The sequence below is a fragment of the Heloderma suspectum genome, chromosome 15, assembly GCF_057233095.1.
Source record: "Heloderma suspectum isolate Gila_16-S chromosome 15, 16-S_ref, whole genome shotgun sequence".
Taxonomy (NCBI): domain Eukaryota; kingdom Metazoa; phylum Chordata; class Lepidosauria; order Squamata; family Helodermatidae; genus Heloderma; species Heloderma suspectum.
This window is the reverse complement of record NC_139472.1, coordinates 13939916-13958912: the sequence shown is the minus strand read 5'-3', so window position 1 is coordinate 13958912 and position 18997 is coordinate 13939916. Positions and strand designations below refer to the sequence as shown.

General features: G+C 46.6%; 1 protein-coding gene across 1 annotated transcript in view; it reads left to right on the top strand.

Moving 5' to 3' along the window:
• MEGF6 (multiple EGF like domains 6) overlaps window positions 1-18997 on the top strand; it is an 80769-nt gene that overhangs the window by 59932 nt on the left and 1840 nt on the right. Inside the window, exons 10-19 of the mRNA XM_084821673.1 lie at window positions 727-858; window positions 2778-2906; window positions 5922-6050; window positions 6187-6321; window positions 8014-8148; window positions 8880-9005; window positions 12477-12608; window positions 14506-14634; window positions 15777-15908; window positions 16990-17118. Of these exons, the coding sequence (XP_084677799.1) occupies window positions 727-858; window positions 2778-2906; window positions 5922-6050; window positions 6187-6321; window positions 8014-8148; window positions 8880-9005; window positions 12477-12608; window positions 14506-14634; window positions 15777-15908; window positions 16990-17118 (1308 nt within the window). The remainder of the gene's footprint in view (window positions 1-726; window positions 859-2777; window positions 2907-5921; window positions 6051-6186; window positions 6322-8013; window positions 8149-8879; window positions 9006-12476; window positions 12609-14505; window positions 14635-15776; window positions 15909-16989; window positions 17119-18997) is intronic.

The window sequence follows — 18997 nt, the reverse complement described above, 5'->3', positions numbered from 1 at the left end:
GATCCACCGACTGGTGTCTGGAGGGCCGAGCCAGTGTTTTCTTGACAGGTGTTGAGCCCCAACCAGACACCTGCGACATCCCTCACTGGAGATAATGCAGATTGAACCTGGAACCTTTTGCATGCAAAATGTGTACTTTGCCACTGAACTAAGACACCTCTGCCCACATCATTTCTCTTCCCTTCTCCATTTTGGGTTTGTTTGTCTTTGCCTTCATCCAGCTTGAAGAGGAGTTTTGCTGAGCTCAACCCCACCCTCCCTTGTAGTATTTTGTGATGTTAGGGATGTACGGACTGTATAAAATCCGCTCCATCTGTGTTTTGCATTCGTCATGCAGAAAAATACAGAAATAATTATGTAAATATTTACATAAGTATTTACATAATTTACCTCCATACGTGACATTTAGTGTATTGTCCCCCATTCCATTCAACATTTCCTCAGCAGAAACTTGCATATTTTTCTATGGGTTTATATGCATAAATTTTGGGAAGGTAAAAAAAAAAATCATTCGAAAGTCCACGGACTCCGCACGGCTTGAGGGAGGCGCTCCGCAGTAGATTACTCAGGTCAGATTCTTAGAAATCCGAGCTCATTTTAATCTGTCTCGAATTTCTCCAGCATCCCTAGCTTCAGTTGGTCCTCACAATGATATTATACTCCTGTTGAATGTTGTCTTAATGTTACACTCCATCACATGTCCCTTCACGTCTTTCCTACTTGTAGTTTGCTTGGATGACACCTTTGGCCATGATTGCAGCCTGACATGTGATGAATGCCAGAACGGAGGGGTGTGCAACGAGAACCGGACGGGCTGTCACTGTCTGGATGGCTGGAGCGGAATCCTCTGCAATGAAAGTGAGTTGAGTTGAGGAGATGGTGCCCCAGCAAAGGATGGGGCCATATTTTACAACCTATCAAAGTGTTTCCTTCCAAGGGGCTATTAAACAAGGGAGAGTGATGGGGCAGCAGAGAGCCTGCTCGCACTGAGGGCACCAACATTTCTCAGTCAGCCTGTTTATGCAAAACTGAAGTACTCTGGCCACATAATGAGAAGACAGGATACCCTGGAGAAGATGCTGATGCTAGGGAAAGTGGAAGGCAAAAGGAAGAGGGGCCGACCAAGGGCAAGATGGATGGGTGATATTCTGGAGGTGACGGACTCGACCTTGGGGGAGCTGGGGGTGGTGACGGCCGACAGGAAGCTCTGGTGTGGGCTGGTCCATGAAGTCATGAAGAGTCGGAAGCGACTGAGCGAATAAACAACAAACATTGGCAAAATCTCCAATGCTCTTACTGTTATCTGCCCCTGGAGATTCTGGTCTATATTTTAAACCTTCGTGTTGGTGTAGCTTTTGCACCCAGACTGCAACAAATTAGAAATGCCACTTGCTTTGCAAGATGAATGCTAATTTAAGATGTTAATTGAGATTCTGTCCCCTAGCTGAATGTCTAGCTGGAAATCAAGGGGCAGAGTGAGTGAAGAGAAATTCCTCAAGGAATTCCCATTTGCTCTGTGGGCAGAATTGTCACACCTGCACCCTCCTCACACAACTACTTCTCGCCAACTTAACTGATACCTATTCTAGAAAATGGCTTTCATGAGAAACTCTCTGGGATGGATCCATAGAATCATAGAATAGTAGGGTTGGAAGGGGCCTACAAGACCATCCAGTCCAACCCCCTGCTCACTGCAGAAATCCAAGGCAGAGCATCCCTGACAGATCCAGACTTAATTGTACTTAGACTAAACTCATGGAAATCAATGATCCCATTGATTTCAACAGGTCTGCTATTGACTTTTAAAAACATTTATACCCAGTGGCAGCTGGTAATTCCAGTTCCAGAAGGGCAGTGATTCCATTCTGGGTTTTAGTTACCACCAGCCAAAACTGTAAAGGTGCTATCCAAGGTGCTGAACCTTATCAGCGCCTTGGAGAGCACCTTTAGAACTTTGGGTGGTTATAACTGAAACCCAGAATGGAATTAATGCCCCTCTGGAACTGGGGTTATCAGTCGCCACTGTCTATACCTCACTTTTATAGTGTAAAGCCTTCAATTCAGCCCCACCCCCCCTAGGTATCATAATTAAAGATGTTGGCAAAGTTCTCCAAATTTAGGCCCAGAAGTGAGCTTTGGGGGCTGATAAAAACCTGCCTCAAAGAAGAGGCTAGCTTTAAAATCCAAGCCAGAAAATGACTTCTGGCTTCCAAACACACAGCTGCGGCCAGTTACAGCAGCCCTTGAGAAAATGACATCTCAGTGCCTGAGGGCAATGGAGAAGGAGACGGGAGGGATTAAAATAATTTCAGAAAATTCTCACCCCCCCATCTCTTTGGTAATGGACCATTGTTGGAGTGTGATATGGCTTCATGGATAAAATATATCTCAACTAATGCAACCACACATTTCTCCAGCCTCTCTATAGTTGTCTTGGTTTTCAAGAAGTGATTTTTGTCAGGATTGCAGTGTGAGAATAAAGGAGATAAAACCCTCACCCTTGCTGTGGTCCCAATCGTGACCTCCCCCCCCAAACAGCTGTTATTTAAAGTAGAAAAATTAACATGAAGCCAAACCACCTTTAACATTAATGTAGTCTCATCCACTGTTCATGTCAATATCCTCCAATTATCTGTTTTGGATCTAATGGGACCTAGGACGGCAATTCTTAATGATCTTATATTTTCACTGGCTTATCTGATCTCACTTGGCTCACTGCACGTTTATTTCAAGTGCTGCGTTCCTCCTCTTCACCTATCACTGTCTCCCTTTTACAGCCTGTCCAGAAGGCATGTTTGGCAGGAATTGCAGTTCTACTTGTCTCTGCCAAAATGGAGGTACGTGTGATCTGGTGACAGGAGCCTGCCGCTGTCCACCTGGAGTCAGCGGAGAGCAGTGTCAAGATGGTAAGATTGAGACTTTATGCTTCCCTGCTATGGCTCAGTGTGAGGGTCCTGCGGTGAAATGGAGAACGGTTGTTTTTATTATTGTTGAGTAAATTGTATTTATCATTGGGTTTAGCTGTACTGGTGGGAGAGCTTCATGGCGACTGGGGTTCTCTACTAGGTTGGCATTGGTCAGTGGGGACCCGGGGGGTGTTGTGATAGTTGGAAGCTGAGGACTGAGAGAGAAAGGAGTTAAAGGAGGGTGATCATACGTGAGAGGGCCTTCTCTGCAGTGGCCCCATCGTTTTGGAACAAGTTGCCATTGGAGGTCTGCCATGCTCTGTCATTGCAGGCTTTTAGGAAGGCCTTGAAAACATTTTATTTTACTGCGGCCTTCTCTTGATATGACTGCTGTTGTGGTGGTTTTATTGTCGGCTTTTATTGTTGCCTTTATTGCTATTTTATTGTGTTTTTATCGCTTTTAATACTTTAACTGTTTTTATGTATTTTATTGCTGTGAGCCGCCTTGGGAGGGCTTCTGCCCTGAAAGATGGCCAAGAATTTTTTTACATAAATAAATGTCTTTGTGTATGCTGGTTACATTCTTTTTCCTGGCTCTGGAATAACCTGAACTGTTACCATTACGTAATAAGAAAATAAACAGCCACCCACGTGAATTGGAGTTGGCAGTTTATACAGCAGCAACATAGCTGCCCTGGTATTCCTAAGGATACAGGGCAATGAAGAGAAATACCTCAAGTGTGGCAGTGGGCTGGCAATATTTATTTATTTATTTATTTAAATAACTACCATTGTTAGACCTCTCATTTCCACAGGGTGAGGCATCATAGGTCCCATTTCATCTACTCTAGGGTTTGCACCACGTTGAAGGCTTTTTGATGCAGTCATACTTGCTTTGGACATTTTTAAAGCTGGAACGTGGTCAATGAAGATGGCTAATGTATTTATTTATATAGGGCGCAATGCTTTGGCCACTAGTCAGTGGCTAGATGGCCGTGGGATAGGTCAGTTCCCTGAGAACCGACTTCTACTCCCTCCCACGCTGCCTTGTAGGCAGCGCGGAATGGCCCTGCGCTCCACGCTCGAAAGAGGAGCACGGAGCGGCAAAAATGGGGTGTTCCTGGGGGCCGGATCTAAAGAATCTGGCCTCATTGGAGTCCATGGTGGAATTCTCTGCCACCCCTAGTTCCGATGCTTCCTATGCGTTGGCCGGCATCTGCCCGCCCCCACTCCGCCTTCCCGTGGCTAGACAGCCGAAACCGGCTGTCTAGCTGCGAGTGCAGAGCGGCTGAAGTATGGAGGGGACGAGTTCGGAGGCGGCCACCTATCCCTATAGAATTGTGCCCTTACTGTATTTATTTCTTGAAATATTTATATCCTGGCTTTCCTAGATTCAAAAGACATTTGAAGTGGCCCACAATACTGATGGATAATACTGGAGACATGACACAAATATAAAACGTCTGCTCATCTAGCACACAGTGATATCAGCAATTCTGCTGCTGTTCTACGGAGGACATTTATGTCTGTCTTTTGTTGTTTGAAGTCCATGTTTTATGTTACGGCGATATCTTTTGTTGTTTGAAGTCCATGTTTATGTTATGGCAATATCTTTTGTTGTTTGAGGTCCATGTTTTATGTTATGGCGATATCTTCGCATTTTATGGATTTTTGTTATGATTGTTAGTGGCCTCGATAGGAAAAGGTCCGTATGAGATGGTGAGCTTTGTTTTCTCTTTTCACATGAACATCTGTGCATATTTTTCCTGTGCGCATCTTTGAAATGTATACATTCATTGATTAAAGTGTATTTGTGTGCATGTTTAAAGAGTGCAATTTTTTATGTGCAGTTTTTAAATGTACCCATGCTGTCAAATGCATTCTTTGGGCCAGCAGATCACACTGCAAGCCTGGAAATGTACAGACTTTGACTGCAGATTGTGTCTGCGTGCCTGTTCGGTCTGGAGAGTGCGAACTCGGTAAATGCTGATCAGAAATGAACTGAAATGAGGTTCTCATACATCCCGACTTTAACAATAACAAGCTTAGAAGTCAGTGAAAAGTTACAGCATGCCAGCATGAATGGCTTGCTAGAATGAGTAGAATCAAACTGATTCATATAGGAATATATGTTATTATTTCATATGCTTTTTTATGAAAACGGTAGTGTCAGGGTAGAAACTGAGCCCATAGAGCCCCAGAGCAGTTCTGATTCTGAGGAGGAACAGCAATCCATGGGAGACGAGGCAGCTCATCCTTCACAGGCACAGCAGCTGGCAGAGATTCCTCCTGCCGGCATTCCTGAAATAGATAGTGATCCTAGCAGTGAGAAAGTGTGGGAACAAGGCTTGCTAGATGCTCGATGCAGACGCAGAGAGCGATGAGCAATGGAAGGCGCGGAAAGGAGGTGTAGCGCCCGTTTGGCACACAAGCAACGGCCGCCTCCCATGGACCCAAGGGAGAGAGGGAGGATCTCTCCCTAGCCCATACGTTCAGGGTCTTCAAGTGACTCTCTTTCAAACGGGGATCAACTGCCTATTCGAAGCTTAGGCCACTCTGCTGTTCCTTGCTTTAGTCGCTGGTGATTAGCATCTGAAAGAGTCATGAAGTTGTGAAAGGATTAAAGCTTTGAAAAGAATCCTTTCGTCTGTGTCTTGAGCTGGCTATTGGAGTCTACTGAAAGAAGCAGCCAGGGCGCTCCTGACAGGTAGCTAGTGAGAGACATAGACACCAGAATCTTTATTTAGGGCAAATATTTGCAAGAGGGCTTACGCAGGCTGGTGCAAATGTCTTGCAAGATGCTTAGACTTGCTCTAAGACTTCCGGGGCAAATATTTGTCAGAATGTAATTTAAATAAACGAATTTTAAAAATCAATCGGACTTACTTCTAAGTAAATATGGGCCGCATAGTCTCTATGTTCTGTCGCAGATTCTAAAATCTGCTTCTTCCTGTTTTGACCATCCATACAACAACCTTATGGGGTCTGTCTTTTTTGTTTGTTTTTTGTTTCCAGGCTGCCCAAAAGGATTTTTTGGGAAGCACTGCAGGAAAAAATGCAACTGTGCCAACAGGGGGCGCTGCCACCAGATTTATGGAGCCTGCCTGTGTGACCCAGGCTTGTATGGGCGATACTGTCATCTAGGTAAAGCAGTTCTGCATCCTTTTCTCCTGGGGAGGTGGGGTGGACTGTCAGAGTTCCCCCTCCCCCTGCAGTGTTTGTGCCTCTGTGCGATCCAGTTACCTTTTTCTTGTTTCTCTCTCCACCTGCCCCATGCCAGCTTGTCCAAAATGGGCTTATGGCACAGGCTGCTCCGAGGAATGCCAGTGTGTGCAACCGAACAGCCAGGATTGTGACAAAAAGGATGGCACTTGCATGTGTAAGCCTGGCTACTATGGAAAAAGGTGCCAAACAAGTGAGTTACTCCTTTGTAGAGAGTGCCTCAGTGTCAGACCCTCAGGTCCAAATAGGGAACGTAGAAAGCTGCCTTACACAGATGCAAGCCAGTGGTCCATCTAGCTTTGGCTATTGGGCGGTAAAGAATGAAATAAATAATTAAAATAAAATAAATATTGTCTGCCAGTATTATTGTTATTTATTACATTTCTATACCGCCCCGTAGCCGAAGCTCTCTGGGTGGTTTGCAGAAGTTAAAACATTATTATTGATGTTGTTGTTGTTATTATTATTATTATTATTTACATTTCTATACCGCCCCGTAGCTGAAGCTCTCTGGGTGGTTTGCAGAAGTTAAAACATCAGTATTATCATCATCATCATTATCATTATCATCATCATTATTATCACCATTATCATCATCATTATCATCATCATCATCATTTATATTTCTATACCGCCCCGTAGTCGAAGCTCTCTGGGTGGTTTACAGAAGTTAAAACATTAAAACACAATATATAAAGTTTAAAAGCCATTTGCATAAAAGCACACAGACAATGTACACAAACATATCACTAAAAACAACTTTGAACTGTCAGTCATAACTAAAGACACATCCAGGGCTGATTAAAACCCATCATATGCTGCCTAATGCCTGGGAAAAGTATGACAGACGGTGGGTTTTCCAGTTTCAGGCAGTGGCTTTTCCAAGCCCTACTTGGAGATGCTGGGAGTTGAACCTGGGACCTTTTGCAGTGAGAGCATGCACTCTGCTACTGAGCTGTGGATGCCCTTAATTAAAATGTGTTGATTCATTAATGCTCTTAATTCAGTCAGACGAATTGGTCCATTTCACCCAGTATTGTGTACATGGATCATAAGAACTTCAGAAGAGCCCTGCTGGATCAGACCAAGGGTCCATCCCGTCCAGCATTCTGTTTACACAATAGGGATGTCAGAGAATTTCTCCACAAATCTCGGGGAGATTGAAATTGGTGGAGAAACGGTCTGCCACCCCCCGCCACCCCCCGGGACGGGACTTACCTTGCTCGAATGTCCCTGGCGGCTCCGGCGGCGGTTCAGCGGTGGTTCGGTGGCGGTGGCGGCCGGTCCTCCGACCGGCTGCTCCCGCCGCCATTTCCAAGTGTAAAACAAAACAAAACACAAACAAACGTGGTAGGCTACGTAAAGATTTACGTAGCCTATCACGGCTAGAATTTTAAAAAACACCGTGATAGGCTACGTAAATCTTTACGTAGCCTATCACGGCTGTCTTTGGAAAAAAAAAAAAAGCGCATACGCAAATGGCGGCGCCCATGGGCACCGCCATTTGCGTTCCTTATTTTGGCACGTGTAGTCTATGTAAACATTTACGTAGACTACGGTGAAAATAAGGGCAACGCAAATAGCATTTTGGAATATAGCTGGATTGCCCCCCTGCCCACCCCAAAACTACCTTCACAGTCTGCCATAGAAATGAGAGTGGCCAGTTCAGCCCAGCACTACTTTATACCAAGTCGGATCATTGGTCTATTTAGGCCAGTACTAAATAGACCAATGACAGTGGATTGGCACTTCTAATTGGCAGTGGATCTCTTGAGTCTCAGGGACCTTCGGCCTGCAAAGGATGTCGTCTGCTACTGAGCTGTCCCCTCTTTCCTGGTTGCCCAGCTTTGAGTTGAACGCTTGACGCCGATATCATTGTTTTCAGAATGCAACCCGGGCCATTATGGTGCCAGGTGCAAAAACAAGTGTGCTTGCCCCCCTGGAGTACCCTGTGACCACGTGAGTGGAGAGTGTCAGAAGCAGTGCACCGAGGGTTACCACGGAGAGAACTGCAGTCAGGGTAAGATCCATATGCAATGTTCAGCAGACCAAGGCAGGGAGTGTGGTTTCTGGAAAGCGAAAAATCCTACGGCCTATGAGCAATCTATGGTGTCTAGTGGCCATAGGATTGCTCTCTAAACTATTAAAAATATTTGACCCCATAATATCCTACAACTGAACGAAATACCAAAAATGGAAGGCAGTTCTGTTCCTTCACAGAACCCCCTTCTGTGACTGAGAGTTTCACTGGCTTCGCCTCGTAGGCCCGCACTGCCTTTTAATCTGATCAGCAGGGGTGACCCAGATGATTTCGCTTATGGGTATCCGTGACATCGTTGTCCAAAATCATATGGGTCGCTATAGCCAATCAGATTAAATGGTGTTGAAGACAGTGCGGGCAAAGAAGGTGAAGGCCCTCAAGAGGGGAAAAAAAAAACCCTACTGAAACAAGCAGATGTGTTTAAAATATGTGCCCAAATTACAGTAAATGGAAGGTGTTTTTTCAATACACATCCTTTTCCCAGCAAGGCGATGCAGTGGTGGACCGGTCTGAACCCCTTGAATTTCTAGCTGTCTCACAGCTGTAAAAGGCACAAGAGCCCTTACCTGGGGTTGGGGAGAGAAATACGCATGAAGTACATGGAGATTCAGTTCTGGTGTTTGGTGAAGACGTTGCGTATTTTACAGAGCAGGACAGGGAAATTCAACAGGTGTACCATTTGTTGCTTCTTCCATGATTTTACTTTGTAGAATGTCCCGAAGGGAAGTTTGGGGTGAACTGCTTACAGTCCTGTTCCTGCAGTGGCTCGCCTTGCAGCAAACTCACTGGGGAATGCCGCTGTTTAGCTGGGAAGACTGGCATAGATTGTGGCCAAGGTGGGTAAGAAAGTTTCCAAGACTCTCTCTGGCTGTGAATATTTGAACGGCTGTGTCACAGACTGGAATAGGTAGGATTTTTCACAGTGTAAAAATGGCAGAAATGAAACAGCTATCCTCCGTGATTCCGTGTGCACCGTGCTTCTTTTTTTAAAGTGGAAAGGCTAGGAGATAAAGGCAGAACTGCTTGAGGAATTTCATCTTTTAATATGTGTGTGTGTGTAATTGTTTTTGTTTGCAAATATAACAAAAGAAAAAGAAAAAAAGGGGGGAAACAGCAACAAAAGAGGAAAGAAATAACATAAAAGCAGGGTTCCCCAACCTTTTTGGACCTGTGGGCACATTTGGGAATTTGTGAAAATGCTGTGGGCACCACCACAAAATGGCTCCCACGGTGGGTGTGGCTAGTCAAAAAATGGCTGCCATGGGGGCTTGGCTAGTCAAAAGTGAAGTAAAGAGGTGGAGGACAGGGGGAGAGAAATAGCAAAGCTAGAGGCTGGGAGGGAGAAGGAAATAGCAAGGGAGAGGGGAGAGAAAGAACAAAGCTACAGGCTAGAAAGGGAGAGAAAGGAGACTGACTAAACATTTTCCAAGACTTTTCTTAAAATATTTTTTTTGAAGGGGGCAAGGAGGGGAGAGCTTTGTGGGCACCGTTGGAGGTCCCTGCTAGTGCCATGGTGCCTGCAGATGCTGAGCTGGGGACCCCTGCATAAAAGCATGTCCATTCACAATAATTGTCCATAGTGCTATTAATTTAATAAAAATGAGAAAGAAAGGGGTTCATCACTTCTGTTTCACTATATAGACATTAATATAAGCAGCCTATAGATCTACATAAGGCCTGCAACTCCATGCTGGGAGTTGTAGGACATTTTTTCTGTCTAAACGTACATAGGGTTGCGCTCTAAGACTTTTCCCCTTGATAAAGACCTGTGTCGAAACGTGTTTGGAATTCAATTGCTGCAGCTGTTCCATTTTTATTTTGGTTTCCAGCCTTACAGCTGTTTTTTCTGACCCCACTGGTATTTTCTCTCCAGTTTCCTCCCCTCCGCACTCACTGAAATGCCCCCTTCTCCCGTTCTCCGAGGTCCAGTTTCCAGCCCCCAAGAGCAGCCAGTGCAGTTCTTTCCATGCTGGCTGTGACGGGGAGGGGGCGTCCAAACTCTGACCCCCCCTCCAAGTCTACAAGGAACAGGGCCTTCCCTGTGGTGGTCTCCAACCTCAGATGGGGGAATCTGAAATATCCTATGGCCCCTTAGACACTGTCTATGGGCCTAGGATTGCTCCCTTCACCTCTTCTACCCACAAAGGTTCTGCAAGTAGTTCCTTTTGCTGCAAATCCAATTGTGAAAGGATGAAATCCAAAAAGAAATGTTCAGATCCCTCATTCCTAGGATCCCTACCCTTCCTATATAGTTCAGAATAAAATTTCTTTATTTTGGGGTTGTCTACACCTTGTTGTGATTATCTTTAATCAATGGAATATAAGGTTTTGGTTTTTTCCAGCCAAAATGCCAGAAGCTTATCAGGCCTTCCTTCACTTTCCGAGTACCTCTGATGCAGACAAATTCTGCTTTAGACATCTGTAGTTTTTTCAGTTTATATTTAGCATGTTGTAGTCTTTGATAAAGCTCTGGGGATGGACAAGATGCAAAGTCTTAATAAGGACTTTGCTATTTTATTCAAGTTTACACCTTAAGATTTTTCTTGTAAGAAGCCTTGCAAAATCCTTCCCCTTGCGATGCCTCCCGTTCAATAACACAAGACATAGCTGAACCCTCATTAATCTCAAAATACTGATTAAGTTTAGAAGTGATCTGTGTTTTAGAATTGTATCAGGAAGAAGTGAAACACTCAAATGGCAAGTGCTGAAAGATTTAACAGAATTAGAGGGCATTCTTACTGCACCTAGACAGTACCTGGGGCACTATTGGATAGTTTGGATTCCTGGATCCAAGGTTGGAGACAGCACTCTGACTTTGGACCCAGGAGTCCAAGCTCCCCTCCCCCTGCTGTGTTGTCCGACTGCAGCACGGCCATGGTGACTGAGCACCCATCCTACAACCCCTACTGCAAGCCATGGGTTGTAGGGTGGGTGAAAAGTCGGTACGGCTGCACCGTGCACCGGGTTCAGATGACACAGCAATCTGCAACACAGCGTCGGTAATTAGGGTAATCCCAGTTGTGAGACCGGGGTGGGGGAAACAACCGACACTACGTTGCTTCCCCTGCTGATCATCCGAACCCGGAGTATAGCTGTGTGGGATTGTACCAAGGGGAAACAGCTGTGGGTGCAGGTAAACCTAGCAGGTTTTTTTAAAAATTCATCTTTAATTGTGAAATTTCAACAAAACAAAAAAGAGGAAAAGAAAAAAATGTAGCTGCATAAATGTGAATATATCAATTTCAATGCATGCATATGAAACATCTGTATATCCACATGATTGCACCTTCATACACACACACACACACACACACATACATATATATATATATATATATATATATATATAAAAAAAATAAAGATACTGCTTTCTAAGAGTTATGTGTAAACTTCAACAAAGGCAAACCAAATATCCATAGAAATATCAATTTACAATATATCCCTAGAATATATTAGAGCTGTGTGCAAAGGGCCTCTCAAGATTCTCCAGCCTAATTGAGGGCAGAGAAATTGGCAGGGCAATTTCACCAAATTTCTCCTAGGGGAGGAGAAATTCTCCAGCAGTTTCTCACAGGCACGGCTCGCTATCGGCAGGGCTTGTAGCCCAGCTCCTTTCTTTTTCCCTCAGGGTTTTTGGTTTCTTGCACTGCTTCTCTAGGTGGTGACAGCATCAACTGTGCTGAGGCTTCCACTTTTCTGAGGCAGGATTTTGAACTTCTTTTGGGTTCTGAGCTTCCCTAATCACTGTGAGGTGGCCAAGAGTGCCATGTGAGTTCTCTCTCTCTATTGCACATCTTTCCTTTGCTCTGCACCCTCCCAGGCCACCTGCCATTTCTGGACTACAAAAAGCCCCATGGGAGGAATTGTCTCATGACGTCTTCCTTATGATGGCTTTAACTGAAGTGAGGGAAGCCGCGGAGGCTACAGGCAGCCACAGAGATTATTGTACAATGAATCTCTCTACGCTCCATGGCCACCCTATAAGTAAATTAAGCTCCATGGCCAACTCATAAGTAAAGTAAGCGCAAGAACCCCAACCGCAACCCATGAGACTTTCTTCTCCTTCGAATTTCTTTTTGAAAGCAATTTCCTTTCTGTCAAATTGAATGAGAATGGTGAAAATCTGTGGGAGAAATGTTTGGCACAGCCCTGGAATATATACCGCTCGTTCAAGTGTTGAGAGCATTGCTAGGTTTGCCTAGTAGTCTTGATGAAAATTGGAAAGGCACCAGGTCTTCGGAAGCAAGCGTCAAGTCAGCATCATGCCACTAGGCCTCTGGCATCTTTATCTCTCTTCCTTGGTTCAGGTTGCCCTGATGGCCACTGGGGACAAGAGTGCCAGGGGGACTGCCCGGAGTGCAAAAATAACGCCCGCTGTGACCCTGCCACTGGCGCATGCCTGTGCAATCCTGGATACATGGGCAGCCATTGCCAAGATGGTAAGCAGCACACTTATTTTGGGTGGGTTTAGAAAACTGCTGAAATGTCCACACCTAGAGACAGCTAGAGCACGTGACAGAGACACTCCGTAGTAACTCCATCGTGAAACTCCATCCTCCTGGAGATTCGCCAACATTTGATCCCACCCAGATTCTGGTGATGTTGTTTCTTGATACGAGGAACGTAGGATGTTATGTTATCCCAGGCCTGGCTATTTGTCCATCTACCCCAGTTTTGTTTACTTGAACTGTGATCGGCTTTTAGCTATGATGCGCTGTATGCTACTTTCAGGAACAGAAGCAGCCTCCTTCTGAATACCAGTTGCCGGGGAACAAAACTGGGAGCAGAGAGAGATTGCCTTTGTGCCTTGCTTATGGGTTTCCCAGAGCATCTGACTGGCCACTGTGGGAAACAGGGTAAGGTTTTGGTCTGATCCAGCAGAGGTCTTCTTATATTCTCAAGACTGGATTACTGCAATGTGCTCTCTGTGGGGCTGCCCTCAAGGCTGGTCCTGAAGCTGGAGCTGGTGCAGAACGCAGCAGCTCAGCTGCTGTTGGGAGCTGTGCCTTTCCAGCCTGCAACTCCTTTGCTGAGGGAACTGCACTGGCTGCCTATTCGCTACCGGGTCAGGTTTAAGGTTTTGGCACTAGTGTACAAAGCCCTAAACAACTTGGGACCAGGATATCTGAGAGAGCACCTTCTCCCTTGCCAACCTGCTTGGTCACTGAGGCCATCGGGGGGAATGCTTCTGGTGGTCCCGCATAGACCTATGGCCTGACTGGAGTCCACCCGGTGAAGAGCCTTCAGTGTGGTGGCCCCCTTTCTTTGGAACTCCCTGCCTCTGGAGGTCAGGCAAGTGCCAACACTGGGTTGTTTTCAGTGCCTCCTGAAAACAGCTCTTTTCCAGGAAGTTTTCCTTGGTTGACCTGCCACGGTTTTATTGGCACTCTGTTTTTAAGAAGAATAATTATAATATCATGTTTTATTTTTATCTTTGTATCGTTTTATCTCTCGTCACTGCTCAGGAATCTGTTTAGATGTGGAATGGTATGCAAATGTTGTCAATAAATAATACTTTATGTTCTCCAGGTTCATCTCAGGTGGAAGTTTTTCCCATCACCTTCTATCTGATCCTTTTTCTTTTTTTCTTCTCCTTCTCCTCCTCTCCTCCTCCTCCTCCTCTTCCTCTTCCTCTTCCTCTTCTTCTTCTTCTTCTTCTCCTTCCTTCCTTCCTTCCTTCCTTCCTTAATGGGAGATGTCAGGAAGTGAACCAGGTTCACACCTGTGTTACAAAAAGAAGGTCCCAGATTCAGTTCCTGGCTTCTCCAGTTTAAAAAAGGGAATCAAGTAGGAAGTGATGGGTGGTGGGGAAACTCTAACTGGGAGCCTAGGCAAGTGCTGCTAGTCAGAGTAGTCGATACTGGGCTTGAAGGACTTGCTCTAAGTCAACTTCATACCACTGAAATCTGGCTCATCATTGCCACAGCCTGTGCCTCCATACTGCCTTCATCAGTTTACATAACTCCATCCTGTCTGCTGTAACTGGCAGCAGTTTTCCAAGCTCATAGGCAGATAGAGGCCTTTTCCTGCCCTTGCTACCTAAGATTCTTCTAAGTCAAAGTGAGGAACCTGTGGCTGATGGAGCTCCAGCCAGCTTGGCCAACATCTGGAAGGCCACAGTGCCTGATGGGTCAGGTCTGTCTATCTCTCTGCCTGCCTGCCTGTCTCTCTCCCACTCTCAATGGCACCCCAAATTCTCATGGGAGGGCTATCTCTGCATCACCCTTTTCCACCACCAAAAAGCAAGCGGGGCTCTCAAGAGCTGCATAGCAGGAACAGATTGGGAGCATCATTACTTAGTTTGATTCCCCCCCCCCTTTTCCTTTTCTTTTGTAGTGTGTCCACCTGGCTGGTTTGGGCAGGATTGCCAAATGCGCTGCCACTGTGCAAACGAAGGATATTGCCACCCAGAGATGGGGAAGTGTGCCTGTGCCCCAGGGTGGACTGGCTATAATTGCCAAAGAGGTACTGTGCCCCGTCTGTCACTAAGGCTGTCTTGCAAAACGTACTCCTCAGTCAGCTATGGTCTGCACCATGTTGCTTTGATGTGTTGTATGCCAAACAACCTTTCACAGCAGATGGGCTTCCTATGTTCTCCGTTCCAAGTAGGGATGTCAGAGAATTCCGCGACGGATCTCGGTGAGGCCGAATGCCAGTGCATTCGGCCCCCCGAAATCCGTCGTGGAATGAAGTCCCCGCTGCCCCCAACCCACAAAAGGCACACAAAAGGCCCGCGCTGCTTTGCGAATGGCGGCCGTCCTGTGCTAAATACTGATGTACGTAATACGTAAATACTGATGTAGCCTATCACGTGATACGTAAATACTGATGTAGCCTATCACGGCTAACGCAGGGACACCATTTGCGTCCCTGCAGAGGCCGTGATAGGCTACGTAAGTATTTACGTAGCCTATCATGGCAGGGGGAAAAGAATCCAGCGTATGCAAATGGCGGGGGCTACCACCATTTGCGTACGCTGGGGTTTTTCCCCCCTGCCGTGATAGGCTACGTAAATATTTACGTAGCCTATCACGGCTCAATACAGGGACGCAAATGGCGGCGGCTACGACAGCCACCATTTATGTCCCTGCAGGGCTGCCCAGAGGCCGGATGCCCGGCTGCGGGTGGCCGGAGCTGGCTGGCGGCTCCGCGGCTTGGCCACGGAGTGGAGCTGGCCGGGCAGGATTCCGGGGGGGAGGACCGGATCGCCTCCCACCCCCGTCGAGGATTCCGGGGGGAGGGATGGAGTGCCTCCCCCCCACCGCGGAAACAGAATGGAACAGAAGGTAAGTGTTTTGTCCATCCCTAGTTCCAAGGCCAGCCTTGGGGTGGGTGAGCTGGGCGGTCACCTGGGGCACCGATCCAAGAGGCCCCCAAGCTGAGCTCAGTGGCTGTGTTTTGACTGTACCATCTGCGGTACAGATCTGTACCATCTACTGTCTGTGTTTTGACTGTACCACACATGCAGGCCACTACAGTGAAGGCTCTTCTCCGGGTGGACTCCAGTCAGGCCATAGGTCCATGTGGAACCACCAGGAGCGTGCCCTCTGATGATGATGATAAAATGTAACAGTGCTTGTAACAAGGCCTGTGCTCTCTCCTTTCAGCCTGTGACAGTGGCCGTTGGGGTCCTGATTGTGCCAACACTTGCAATTGCAGCAACAGCGATGGGAACTGCAATGCCATGACAGGCCAGTGTCTCTGTGAAGCCGGCTACACCGGGACCTACTGTGATAAGAGTAAGTGCTTTCTTAAGGTATTTCCACACTTTGTCTCTTGTGCACTATTTGTGTGTGCCTAGGGATGTCTGGCTGAAAGAGAAAGCCTGGGGGAACTCTCTGGGGAGGGAATTCAGTCATGAAGGGACCACCACAGGGAAGGCCCTGTTCCTTGTAGAAACATGCCTAGCTTCCAAAGTTGCCTGTAGCAGGAAATGGAAAATTAAAATGGAAAATTAAATGAAATGAGCCCATTTTTTTTTTTGATTTTTTAAAATAAAAAATGAACAGAAATTCAAACAAATGAGTTCCAAATTTTAAAGCAAACCCATTTGTTTCTCATTTGTTTCTAATGGGATGAAAGATTGAAACAACTTGGGAACAGCCTGTAGAGGTCACAGAAAGGTTCTAGAAAAGTAGGAAGAGCATGCATGTGTGAGAGACACCCCGATTTGGCTGTGTCTCTGACCTGATTCAGTTTCTTTTAATATAGAGACCCTTTATTATCTATCTGAAATTTAGCCAGTCTGATAATTTGGAGAGATAGTTCAAAGTCTGAAAATTTCATGCCAATTCAATGGCAAATGCAGAAGTTATAAGCAGGAAGGGATTTAATATGTTTTCCATTGAAAGCAACAGGAAGCATATAGGATGTGTGCCTTCCTAAATTGCCTCTAAAACAGGGAACTTTATCTATCGGAAATGCAGCAGATCTGATGCCTTGAGTGCCCGCAAACGTCATGCCCTTCAGATGGGAAACACCGAAGTTACAGGCAGCAAAATATTGGCTGCCTCTCCCAATGAAAGCAATAAGACATGAAAACGGAAGGCAACCACAAAAACGAACGCATGAGTTCTGAACCAGCTTTGACAACGAAAAGCCAAAGGGAAAAAATAACAAGATGCGTGCAGCTTCTGACAACAATGAACATTTTAAAAAAGTTTTGGTGCTCCATTCTTGCACATCTCTACTGAACACCCAGGGAAGCTGGCACAAAAGGGGGCAGTCCTTCGCAATGTTTGGTTTTCACGTTTGCTCCCCAGCCTCTTACAATTCTTTGTCTTTTTTCTCTCTCCGTTGTTTTGTTTTGTTTTTCCCAAGCGTGTCCTGGAGGCTGGTTTGGTCCAAACTGCCGGTACAGGTGTCAGTGCGATAACAGGGCTGTCTGCGATCACGTCAGCGGGGCCTGCATGTGTACCCCCGGTTGGAGAGGCACATTTTGTGAGCGTTGTAAGTAACCTGAACTTAGGCCCTGTTGCTGCTCCCATTCCATATTTTTGCTACACACAGAAGCATATTTTCTTTTGTTTCTACTCCTTGGTATTGTTCGGGGACAGGCTGGGGGGGGGCATGGACACACACACGACTGAAATATTCCCAGAAACCTAGCCTCTGCTCACCTTTGCCACTTTATTTATTTACTTACTTACTTACTTACTTACTTACTTACTTACTTACAGCATTTGTGCTCTGCCCAGGGAGGACAACCCACGCTGGGCCCCCAATCCAGCCTGTGGAGGGTTGAGCACCCCCCGTGGGCTCCACCCCCTGAGGGCAAGGGCCACAAAAATGGAATCCTCTGATCAGGTGTGAGCAGCGTGGGAAAGAGCAGCTGACTCGGTCGGGATTTGCAGGATGCAGCTCCTGAAAGGCCTGGCCAAGTCTCTTTCTCTGTTCAGAGCTCCATGCCTGTCTCTGCACTGTTTTTTTTTAAGTAGGTGGGATGGTGGTGGGTGATGTCATGGGAGTGGAAGATGGTGAGTGGAGGGCCTTTGGGGGTGAGGCCCCACCCTCTTCACATCCTCCAACCCTCCAGCTTGGTTTGAGAAGCACCGGCGACTGGTGACTCCAGTTCCAGAGGGGCAATGCTTCCATATTGGGCTTTCATTGCAATCAGCCAAGGCTCTAAAGTTGCTATCCAAGCTGCTGACCCAGCACCTTGGATAGCACCGTTAGATCTTTAGCTGGTGCTAACGAAAACCCAATATGTCACCAGCCACCACTTCTGAGAAGGTATTACAGCTAGGGATGGCGGAGAATTTCTCCACGAATCTCCGGGAGGCCGAATGCCAATGCATTCAGCCCCCCGAAATTGGTGGTGAAATTCTCCGCCCCCCTGCCCCCCCCCCCAGGATGGGACTTACCTCCTTCGAATGTCCCTCTTGGCAGTGGGTCCCGGCGGCGTTTCGGTGGTGGCGGGGGCGGCGGCCGGTCTTCTGACCGGCTGCTGCCGCCGCTGCCATTTCCCCATAAAGTAAAAAAAAAAAAAAAACGTGATAGGCTATGAAACGATTTACATAGACTATCACAGCTAGATTTTCAAAGAGCCGTGATAGGCTACGTAAATCGTTACGTAGCCTATCACGTTTTTTTTTTCAATTTTCTTTTTTATTTCGCGGCCGGGGAGATGGGGCGCTCCCTCCCGGCCTGAATTTCGGCGGCGAGGGATGGGGCACCTCCCCCCGGCCTGAATTTCGGGGGGAGAAACGGAGCGCCTCCCCCCCCACCGAACACAGCTGCGGGCCCAGGTAAGGGACCTTCGTCCATCCTTAATTACAGCCACAGGAACAAGAGTGGTTGCCATCCCCTGCTTTAGTCAAAAAGGCTCTCAGAGTGTCTTACAAAGGTAAGTAACATGACAATCCCTGCCCTCAGCTAGGCTATCTCTGTCCAGATAAAGACATAGTTGGTATAGAATCATAGAATAGTAGGGTTGGAAGGGGCCTACAAGACCATCAAGTCCAACCTAGGTATATCGGGCTAAGCTGATAAAAGGCGCTCCGTGCCACCGAGTCCACCTGTTCCTTGAACGACAGTTCTGGATCCAAGAACAGCCCCAAACAACAAACCTGATCCTTTTAGGGGGAGTACACCCCCCTCCAGAATTGCCACCTACTTTATAGAGGCTGGTGCTGCTCCCTCTCTCAAGGAGAAATTTACAAGCTCCTGGACCCAGCTACACATCCCCTCCTTATTAGATGTAATAAGCCGTGAAGAACAAGGGTCAAGCACACAGGTGGTCCATCAGACTTGGCCAAGAACCTTGTACGTATCCTCGGGCCTCAACAATTTTAATCAAAGTTAAAATTGGATTTTAACTCATCCAATA